Source organism: Coturnix japonica, unplaced genomic scaffold (genome assembly GCF_054131305.1).
Source record: "Coturnix japonica strain WE unplaced genomic scaffold, WE-NBRP24 Scf168, whole genome shotgun sequence".
In the NCBI taxonomy this organism is placed as follows: Eukaryota; Metazoa; Chordata; class Aves; order Galliformes; family Phasianidae; genus Coturnix; species Coturnix japonica.
Window position 1 is genome coordinate 31002 of NW_028189071.1, and position 12149 is coordinate 43150.

A 12149-nucleotide genomic window follows, 5' to 3' on the forward strand; every position below is an offset into this window, starting at 1 on the left:
CCACCTTCAGACCCCCCCTATGGCCCACCCTAAATCCCCTCCCCCCCCATAGACCACCCCCATAGCCCCCTTCCCACATAACCCCACCATAACCCCCCCCCCCATAACCCCTTATGTCCCCATAACCCCCCCCCAGACCCTTTAGGACCCCCCCCCACCCCCCCATATCCCCCCCTTTAGGACCCACAAACCCCCTCCCCACCTTCAGACCCCCCCATACCCCCCCATATCCCCCCCCATAACCCCTTATGACCCATATGAACCCCCCCAAGCCCCCCCCCCCCATATCCCCCTATAACCCATATGAAGCCCCCAGACCCTTCAGACCCCCCCACCCCACACACCCCCACCCAGACCCCCCCTATGACCCCATAACCCCCCCCCATACCCCTCTATAGCCCCTCAGACCCCCCCCCAGACCCTTTAGGACCCCCCCACCCCCCCATATCCCCCCCATATCCCCCCCTTTAAGCCCCCTCCCCACCTTCAGACCCCCCCATACCCCCCTATAACCCACCTTAACCCCCCCATATCCCCCCCATAACCCCTTATAACCCATATAAACCCCCCCCATATCTCCCCTATGACCCATATGAACCCCCAGACCCTTCAGACCCCCCCACCCCACACACCCCCCCCCATACCCCCCCTATGACCCCATAACCCCCCCCATACCCCCCTATAGCCCCTCAGACCCCCCCCAGACCCTTTAGGACCCCCCCACCCCCCCATATCCCCCCTTATCCCCCCCTTTAAGCCCCCTCCCCACCTTCAGACACCCCCTATAACCCACCTTAACCCCCCCATATCCCCCCCCATAACCCCTTATAACCCATATAACCCCCCCCCATATCCCCCCTATGACCCATATGAAGCCCCCAGACCCTTCAGACCCCCCCACCCCACACCACCCCCCCCAGACCCCCCCTATAACCCCATAACCCCCCCCATACCCCCCTATAGCCCCTCAGACCCCCCCCAGACCCTTTAGGACCCCCCCACCTCCCCATATCCCCCCCTTATGCCCCCCTTTAGGACCCCCCGACCCCCTCCCCACCTTAAGCCCCCCCCAGCCCCCCATATCCCCCCCATAACCCCTTATGGCCCATATAAACCCCCCCAGCCCCCCCCCATATCCCCCCTATGACCCACATGAAGCCCCCAGACCCTTCAGATCCCCCCCACCCCACACACCCCCCCCCCAGACCCCCCCTATGACCCCATAACCCCCCCCCATACCCCCCTATAACTCCTCAGACCCCCCCCAGACCCTTTAGGACCCCCCCACCCCCCCATATCCCCCCCTTTAAGCCCCCTCCCCACCTTCAGACCCCCCCATACCCCCCCTATAACCCACCTTAACTCCCCCATATCCCCCCCATAACCCCTTATAACCCATATAAACCCCCCCCATATCCCCCCTATGCCCCATATGAAGCCCCCAGACCCTTCAGACCCCCCCACCCCTCAGACCCCCCCCCAAAACCCCCCTATGACCCCATAACCCCCCCCATACCCCCCTATAGCCCCTCAGACCCACCCCAGCCCCTTTAGGACCCCCCCATCCCCCCACTTCCCCTTATCCCCCCCTTTAGGACCCCCCGACCCCTCCCCACCTTCAGACCCCCCCATACCCCCCCATAACCCACCTTAACCCCCCCATATCCCCCCCATAACCCCTTATAACCCTTATAAACCCCCCCCAGACCCCCCCCATATCCCCCCTATGACCCACATGAAGCCCCCAGACCCTTCAGACCCCCCCACCCCTCAGACCCCCACTATGACCCCATAACCCCCCCCATACCCCCCTATAGACCCTCAGACCCCCCCCAGACCCTTTAGGACCCCCCCATATCCCCCCCATATCCCCCCTTATCCCCCCCTTTAAGCCCCCTCCCCACCTTCAGACCCCCCCAACCCCCTATAACCCACCTTAACCCCCCCATATCCCCCCCATAACCCCTTATAACCCATATAAACCCCCCCATATCCCCCCTATGACCCACATGAAGCCCCCAGACCCTTCAGACCCCCCCACCCCACACACCCCCCCCAGACCCTCCCTATGACCCCATAACCCCCCCCATACCCCCCTATAGCCCCTCAGACCCCCCCCAGCCCCTTTAGGACCCCCACACCCCCCCCATATCCCCTCCTTTAAGACCCCCCGACCCCTCCCAACCCTCAGACCCCCCCATACCCCCCCTATAACCCACCTTAACCCCCCCATATCCCCCCCATAACCCCTTATAACCCATATAAACCCCCCCCATATCCCCCCTATGACCCACATGAAGCCCCCAGACCCTTCAGACCCCCCCCACCCCACACACCCCCCCCCAGACCCCCCCTATGACCCCATAACCCCCCCCCATACCCCCCTATAGCCCCTCAGACCCCCCCCCAGACCCTTTAGGACCCCCCCATACCCCCATATCCCCCCTTATCCCCCCCTTTAAGCCCCCTCCCCACCTTCAGACCCCCCCATACCCCCCTATAACCCACCTTAACCCCCCCATATCCCCCCCATAACCCCTTATAACCCATATAAACCCCCCCATATCCCCCCTATGACCCACATGAAGCCCCCAGACCCTTCAGACCCCCCCACCCCTCAGACCCCCCCTATGACCCCATAACCCCCCCCCATACCCCCCTATAGCCCCTCAGAACCCCCCCAGACCCTTTAGGACCCCCCCACCCCCTCATCCCCCCCATATCCCCCCCTTTAGGACCCCCCGACCCCTCCCCACCTTCAGACACCCCCAATACCCCCCATAACCCCTTATAACCCATATAAACCCCCCCCATATCCCCCCTATGACCCATATGAAGCCCCCAGACCCTTCAGACCCCCCCCAGACCCCCCCTATGACCCCATAACCCGCCCCCATACCCCCCTATAACCCCTCAGACCCCCCCCAGACCCTTTAGGACCCCCCCACCCCCCCATATCCCCCCTTATCCCCCCATTAAGCCCCCTCCCCACCTTCAGACCCCCCCACCCCCCCTATAACCCACCTTAACCCCCCCATATCCCCCCCATAACCCCTTATAACCCATATAAACCCCCCCATATCCCCCCTATGACCCACATGAAGCCCCCAGACCCTTCAGACCCCCCCACCCCTCAGACCCCCCCTATGACCCCATAACCCCCCCCCATACCCCCCTATAGCCCCTCAGACCCCCCCCCAGACCCTTTAGGACCCCCCCACCCCCTCATCCCCCCCATATCCCCCCCTTTAGGACCCCCCGACCCCTCCCCACCTTCAGACACCCCCAATACCCCCCATAACCCACCTTAACCCCCCCATATCCCCCCCCATATAAACCCCCTTATAACCCATATAAACCCCACCCAGATCCCCCCTATGACCCACATGAAGCCCCCAGACCCTTCAGACCCCCCCACCCCTCAGACCCCCCCCCAGACCCCCCCTATGACCCCATAACCCCCCCATACCCCCCTATAACCCCTCAGACCCCCCCCAGCCCCTTTAGAACCCCCCCATACCCCCATATCCCCCCTTATCCCCCCCTTTAAGCCCCCTCCCCACCTTCACACCCCCCCATATCACCCCTATAACCCACCTTAACCCCCCCATATCCCCCCCATAACCCCTTATGACCCATATAAACCCCCCCTTATCCCCCCTATGACCCACATGAAGCCCCCAGACCCTTCAGACCCCCCCACCCCACACACCCCAACCCAGACCCCCCCTATGACCCCATAACCCCCCCCCATACCGCCCTATAACCCCTCAGACCCCCCACAGACCCTTTAGGACCCCCACATCCCCCCCATATCCCCCCCTTATCCCCCCCTTTAAGCCCCCCCAACCCCCCTCCCCACCTTCAGACCCCCCCATACCCCCCTAAAACCCACCTTAACCCCCCATATCCCCCCCATAACCCCTTATAACCCATATAAACCCCCCCCCCATATCCCCCCTATGACCCATATGAAGCCCCCAGACCCTTCAGACCCCCCCACCCCGCAGAACCCCCCCAGACCCCCCCTATGACCCCATAACCCCCCCCCATACCCCCCTATAGCCCCCCAGACCCACCCCAGACCCTTTAGGACCCACCCACCCCCCCATATCCCCCCTTATCCCCCCCTTTAAGCCCCCTCCCCACCTTCCGACCCCCCCATACACCCCATAACCCACCTTAACCCCCCCATATCCCCCCCATAACCCCTTATAACCCATATAAAGCCCCCCCATATCCCCCCTATGCCCCATATGAAGCCCCCAGACCCTTCAGACCCCCCCACCCCCCAGACCCCCCCTATGACCCCATAACCCCCCCCATACCCCCCTATAGCCCCTCAGACCCCCCCCAGACCCTTTAGGACGCACCCACCCCCCCCATATCCCCCCTTATCCCCCCCTTTAAGCCCCCCCAACCCCCCTCCCCACCTTCAGACCCCCCCATACACCCCATAACCCACCTTAACCCCCCCATATCCCCCCCATAACCCCTTATGACCCATATAAACCCCCCCATATCCCCCCTATGACCCACATGAAGCCCCCAGACCCTTCAGACCCCCCCACCCCTCAGACCCCCCCCCCCCCCCTATGACCCCATAACCCCCCCCCATACCCCCCTATAACCCTCAGACCCCCCCCAGACCCTTTAGGACCCCCCCACCCCCTCATTTCCCCCTTATCTCCCCCTTTAGGACCCCCCGACCCCTCCCCACCTTCAGACCCCCCCATACCCCCCCTATAACCCACCTTAACCCCCCCATATCCCCCCCATAACCTCTTACGGCCCATATTTTATATCCCCCCTATGACCCATATGAAGCCCCCAGACCCTTCAGACCCCCCCCACCCCACACACCCCCCCCCAGACCCCCCCTATGACCCCATAACCCCCCCCCATACCCCCCTATAACCCCTCAGACCCCCCCAGACCCTTTAGGACCCCCCCCACCCCCCCATATACCCCCTTATCCCCCCCTTTAAGCCCCCTCCCCACCTTAAGACCCCCCCCCAGCCCCCCATATTCCCCCCCATATCCCCCCATAGCCCACCTTAACCCCCCCATAACCCCTTATGGCCCATATAAACCCCCCCAGCCCCCCCCCATATCCCCCCTATGACCCACATGAAGCCCCCAGACCCTTCAGACCCCCCCACCCCACACCCCCCCCCCAGACCCCCCCTATGACCCCATAACCCCCCCCATACCCCCCTATAGACCCTCAGACCCCCCCAGACCCTTTAGGACCCCCCCACCCCCCATATCCCCCCTTATCCCCCCCTTTAAGCCCCCTCCCCACCTTCAGACCCCCCCATACCCCCCCTATAACCCACCTTAACCCCCCCATATCCCCCCCATAACCCCTTATGGCCCATATAAACCCCCCCAGCCCCCCCCCATATCCCTCCTATGACCCATATGAAGCCCCCAGACCCTTCAGACCCCCCCACCCCTCAGACCCCCCCTATGACCCCATAACCCCCCCCCATACCCCCCTATAGCCCCTCAAACCCCCCCCAGCCCCTTTAGGACCCCCCCATCCCCCCATATCCCCCCATATCCCCCCCTTTAAGCCCCCTCCCCACCTTCAGACCCCCCCATACCCCCCTATAACCCACCTTAACCCCCCCATATCCCCCCCATAACCCCTTATAACCCATATAAACCCCCCCATATCCCCCCTATGACCCACATGAAGCCCCCAGACCCTTCAGACCCCCCCAACCCCCCCATATCCCCCCCCTATGACCCCATAACCCCCCCCATACCCCCCTATAGCCCCTCAGACCCCCCCCAGACCCTTTAGGACCCCCCCACCCCCCCATATCCCCCCCTTATCCCCCCCTTTAAGCCCCCTCCCCACCTTCAGACCCCCCCATTCCCCCCTATAACCCACCTTAACCCCCCCATATCCCCCCCATAACCCCTTATAACCCATATTAACCCCCCCCATATCCCCCCTATGACCCATATGAAGCCCCCAGACCCTTCAGACCCCCCCACCCCACACACCCCCCCCCAGACCCCCCTATGACCCCATAACCCCCCCCCATAACCCCCTATAGCCCCTCAGACCCCCCCCAGACCCTTTAGGACCCCCCCATCCCCCCCTTATCCCCCCCTTTAGGACCCCACGACCCCCTCCCCACCTTCAGACCCCCCCATACCCCCCTATAACCCACCATAACCCCCCCATATCCCCCCCATAACCCCTTATAACCCATATAAACCCCCCCCATATCCCCCCTATGACCCATATGAAGCCCCCAGACCCTTTAGACCCCCCCACCCCATAACCCCCCCCCATACCCCCCTATAACCCTCAGACCCCCCCCAGACCCTTTAGGACCCCCCCATCCCCCCCATATCACCCCCATATCCCCCCCTTTAGGACCCCCCGACCCCCTCCCCACATTCAGCCCCCCCCCCAGACCCTTTAGACCCCCCCAAAACCCCCTTATAGCCCCTATGAACCCCCCCAAACCCCCGCTGATCCCCCACCCCCCCCTTATCCCCCACCCCCCTTATCCCCCCCCCCCCATATCCCCCTCTTTAGGACCCCCCGACCCCCTCCCCACATTCAGCCCCCCCCCCAGACCCTTTAGACCCCCCCACATCCCCCTTATGGCCCCTATGAACCCCCCCAAGCCCCCTCTGATCCCCCCCCACCCCCTTATTCCCCCCTTTAGGACCCCCCCCACCTTCAGACCCCCCCCCCAGCCCCTTCAACCCCCCCCCCTATGGCCCACCCTAAATCCCCTCCCCCCCCATAGACCCCCCCCCATAGCCCCCTTCCCCCATAACCCCCCCATAACACCCCCCCCCCCCATAACCCCTTATGTCCCCTCAGACCCCCCCCAGACCCATTAGGACCCCCCCACCCCCCCATATCCCCCCTTATCCCCCCCTTTAAGCCCCCTCCCCACCTTCAGACCCCCCCATACCCCCCTATAACCCACCTTAACCCCCCCATATCCCCCCCATAACCCCTTATGGCCCATATAAACCCCCCCAGCCCCCACCCATATCCCCCCTATGACCCATATGAAGCCCCCAGACCCTTCAGACCCCCCCAACCCCACACACCCCCCCCAGACCCCCCCTATGACCCCATAACCCCCCCCATACCCCCCTATAGCCCCTCAGACCCCCCCCAGACCCTTTAGGACCCCCCCACCCCCCCATATCCCCCCTTATCCCCCCCTTTAAGCCCCCTCCCCACCTTCAGACCCCCCCATACCCCCCCTATAACCCACCTTAACCCCCCCATATCCCCCCCATAACCCCTTATAACCCATATAACCCCCCCCATACCCCCCTATGACCCATATGAAGCCCCCAGACCCTTCAGACCCCCCCACCCCCCAGACCCCCCCCCAGACCCCATAACCCCCCCCCCATACCCCCCTATAACCCCTCAGACCCCCCCCAGACCCTTTAGGACCCCCCCACCCCCCCATATCCCCCCTTATCCCCCCCTTTAAGCCCCCTCCCCACCTTCAGACCCCCCCATACCCCCCTATAACCCACCTTAACCCCCCCATATCCCCCCCCATAACCCCTTATAACCCATATAACCCCCCCCATATCCCCCCTATGACCCATATGAAGCCCCCAGACCCTTCAGACCCCCCCAACCCCCCCACATCCCCCCCCTATGACCCCATAACCCCCCCCATACCCCCCTATAGCCCCTCAGACCCCCCCCAGACCCTTTAGGACCCCCCCATCCCCCCCATATCCCCCTATATAAGACCCCCCCCCCCCTTTAAGCCCCATTTAAGACCCCCCCCCCCTTTAATCCCCCCCCCAACTCACTTCATGGCTCCCACACACGCCGCCAAGCTCCGCCTCCTATTGGTCAACCCACCCCCATTAAGCCCCGCCTTCTCTCTCACCCTATTGGCTGCCGGAGCTGTCAATCAGTGAGGCGGGCCTTGAAGGGGGGGGGGGGGCGTCAGGCCGGAGCAATCGAGCGCCGAGTGAATCGATCGCGATGGACCCACGCGTGTCTCTACCCCCCCCCCACTCGTGTCCCACCCCCCCATTATAATAGGGGCCCATTAAATTAACACAGATAATTAACTCATTATCCTCATTAATGGCTCTTTATTACCGACCCCACGAGTGGGGGGGGGGGGATAAAACACGCGTGGGTTGTGTCCCATCGTTGGCTCCGTTCATTTCTTCCATTGAGGCCGCACTCGGGGGTACAGCTTTAAGGGGGGGGGGCGGGGGGTTGGTCACGTGGTGGTCACCCCATAGATGCCCCCCCCCACCCCATAGATCCCCCCACCCCATAGATGCCCCCCCACCCCATAGATCCCCCCACCCCATAGATACCCCCACCCCATAGATGCCCCCCCACCCCATAGATACCCCCACCCCATAGACTCCCCCACCCCATAGATGCCCCCCCCACCCCATAGAAACCCCCCCACCCCATAGATGCCCCCCCACCCCATAGATCCCCCCACCCCATAGATGTCCCCCCCCACCCCATAGATTCCCCCACCCCATAGATGCCCCCCCCCACCCCATAGACTCCCAACCCCATAGATGCCCCCCCACCCCATAGATCCCCCCACCCCATAGATGCCCCCACCCCATAGACTCCCAACCCCATAGATGCCCCCCCCCACCCCATAGATCCCCCCACCCCATAGATGCCCCCCCCACCCCATAGATCCCCCCACCCCATAGATGCCCCCCCACCCCATAGATGCCCCCCCCCACCCTATAGATCCCCCCACCCCATAGATCCCCCCACCCCATAGATCCCCCCACCCCATAGATTCCCCCACCCCATAGATGCCCCCACCCCATAGACTCCCAACCCCATAGATACCCCCTCACCCCATAGATCCCCCCACCCCATAGATGCCCCCCCACCCCATAGATACCCCCTCACCCCATAGATCCCACCGCCCTATAGATCCCCCCACCCCACAGATCCCCCCACCCCATAGATCCCCCCACCCCATAGATCCCCCCACCCCATAGATGCCCCCACCCCATAGATCCCCCCACCCCATAGATCCCTCCACCCCATAGATGCCCCCCCACCCCATAGATCCCCCCACCCCATAGATGGCCCCCACCCCATAGATCACCCCACCTCATAGATCCCCCCACCCCATAGATCCCCCCCACCCCATAGATGCCCCCCCACCCCATAGACAACCCCCACCCCATAGATGCCCCCACCCCATAGATCCCCCCACCCCATAGATGCCCCCCCACCCCATAGAAACCCCCCCACCCCATAGATGCCCACCACCCCATAGATCCCCCAACCCCATAGATTCCCCCACCCCATAGATGTCCCACCCCATAGATCCCCCCACCCCATAGATACCCCCCCACCCCATAGATGGCCCCCACCCCATAGATCCCCCCACCCCATAGATCCCCCCACCCCATAGATGCCCCCACCCCATAGATACCCCCCCACCCCATAGATGACCCCCCCACCCCATAGAAACCCCCCACCCCATAGACGCCCCCACCCCATAGATACCCCCACCCCATAGATCCCCCCACCCCATAGACGTCCCCCCCACCCCATAGATCCCTCCACCCCATAGATGCCCCCCCCCACCCCATAGATGCCCCCACCCCATAGATCCCCCCACCCCATAGATGCCCCCCCCACCCCATAGTTCCCCCCACCCCATAGATCCCCCCACCCCATAGATACCCCCACCCCATAGATACCCCCACCCTATAGATCCCCCCACCCCATAGATCCCCCTACCCCATAGATGCCACCCCCACCCCATAGATGCCCCCACCCCATAGATGCCCCCCATCCCCCCCACCCCATAGATCCCCCCCACCCCATAGATCCCTCCACCCCATAGATGCCCCCACCCCATAGATCCCCCCACCCCATAGATGCCCCCCCCACCCCATAGATCCCCCCACCCCATAGATCCCCCCACCCCATAGATGCCCCCCCCACCCCATAGATCCCCCCACCCCATAGATGCCCCCCCACCCCATAGATGCCCCCCCCCACCCCATAGATCCCCCCCCACCCCATAGATCCCCCCACCCCATAGATGCCCCCCCCCACCCCATAGATGCCCCCACCACATAGATGCCCCCACCCCATAGATCCCCCTCCCACCCCATAGATCCCCCCACCCCATAGACGCCCCCACCCCATAGATGGCCCCCTCCCCATAGATGCCCCCACCCCATAGATCCCCCCACCCCATAGATCCCCCTACCCCATAGATGCCCCCCCCCACCCCATAGATGCCCCCACCCCATAGATCCCCCCACCCCATAGATGCCACCCCCCACCCCATAGATGCCCCCCCACCCCATAGATGCCCCCCCCACCCCATAGATCCCCCCACCCCATAGATGCCCCCCCCCACCCCATAGATCCCCCCACCCCATAGATACCCCCCCACCCCATAGATCCCTCCACCCCATAGATCCCCCCACCCCATAGATGCCACCCCCCACCCCATAGATACCCCCACCCCATAGATACCCCCACCCCATAGATGGCCCCCACCCCATAGATCCCCCCACCTCATAGATGCCCCCCCACCCCATAGATGCCCCTCCCACCCCATAGATCCCCCCACCCCATAGGTACCCCCCCCACCCCATAGATGCCCCCCCCACCCCATAGATCCCCCCACCCTATAGATGCCCCCACCCCATAGATGTCCCCCCCACCCCATAGATGCCCCCACCCCATAGATGCCCCCCCACCCCATAGATGCCCCCCCCACCCCATAGACTCCCCCCACCCCATAGATGCCCCCCCCACCCCATAGATCCCCCCACCCCATAGATCCCCCCACCCCATAGATGCCCCCCCCCACCCCATAGATCCCCCCACCCCATAGATCCCCCCCACCCCATAGATGTCCCCCCCCACCCCATAGATACCCCCCCACCCCATAGATGCCCCCCCACCCCATAGATCCCCCCACCCCATAGATCCCCCCACCCCATAGATTCCCCCACCCCATAGATCCCCCCACCCCATAGATTCCCCCACCCCATAGATGCCCCCCCCCCACCCCATAGATACCCCCACCCCATAGATTCCCCCACCCCATAGATCCCCCCACCCCATAGATCCCCCCACCCCATAGATGCCCCCCCACCCCATAGATCCCCCCACCCCATAGATCCCTCCACCCCATAGACTCCCCCCCCACCCCATAGATCCCCTCACCCCATAGATGCCCCCCCACCCCATAGATCCCCACACCCCATAGATCCCCCCACCCCATAGATGCCCCCCCCACCCCATAGTTCCCCCCACCCCATAGATCCCCCCACCCCATAGATACCCCCACCCCATAGATACCCCCACCCTATAGATCCCCCCACCCCATAGATCCCCCTACCCCATAGATGCCACCCCCACCCCATAGATGCCCCCACCCCATAGATGCCCCCCATCCCCCCCACCCCATAGATCCCCCCCACCCCATAGATCCCTCCACCCCATAGATGCCCCCACCCCATAGATCCCCCCACCCCATAGATGCCCCCCCCACCCCATAGATCCCTTCACCCCATAGATGCCCCCCCCACCCCATAGATGCCCCCACCCCATAGATCCCCTCACCCCATAGATACCCCCACCCCATAGATCCCCCCACCCCATAGATACCCCACCCCATAGATCCTCACCCCAAAGAAGCCCTTGGGCACAAGCCCCTCGCTCCCCCTTAACGCCGCCCATCACCCCATAGACACCCCCCATAACCCCATAGACACCCCATAGACACCCCATAACCCCATAGACACCCCATAACCCCATAGACACCCCCCATAACCCCATAGACACCCCATAGACACCCCATAGACACCCCATAGACACCCCCCCCCACCCCATAGACACCCCCATAACCCCATAGACACCCCATAACCCCATAGACACCCCATAGACCCCCCATAGACACCCCCCATAACCCCATAGACACCCCATAGACACCCCATAGACCCCCCCATAACCCCATAGATCCTCATCCCCCCCAAAGACACCCCATAGACACCCCATAGACACCCCCCATAACCCCATAGACACCCCCCATAACCCCATAGACACCCCATAGATCCCCACCCCATAGACACCCCATAGACACCCCATAGATACCCCATAA

General features: G+C 63.5%; 1 protein-coding gene and 1 long non-coding RNA gene across 5 annotated transcripts in view; both read right to left on the minus strand.

Moving 5' to 3' along the window:
* Positions 1–7877, minus strand: part of LOC146751035 (general transcription and DNA repair factor IIH helicase subunit XPD-like) — a 38576-nt gene extending 30699 nt beyond the window's left edge. For all 3 annotated transcript variants that reach the window (XM_085535741.1, XM_085535742.1, XM_085535740.1), the window contains exon 1: positions 7825–7877. In XM_085535741.1, coding sequence (XP_085391867.1) covers positions 7825–7829 — 5 coding nt within the window. In that variant the 5' untranslated portion in view covers positions 7830–7877. The remainder of the gene's footprint in view (positions 1–7824) is intronic.
* A 218-nt stretch (positions 7878–8095) lies between these two features.
* LOC146751036 (uncharacterized) overlaps positions 8096–12149 on the minus strand; it is a 31362-nt gene continuing 27308 nt past the window's right edge. For both annotated transcript variants that reach the window (XR_014941958.1, XR_014941959.1), the window contains exon 2: positions 8096–8222. This is a non-coding gene — a long non-coding RNA (uncharacterized LOC146751036). The remainder of the gene's footprint in view (positions 8223–12149) is intronic.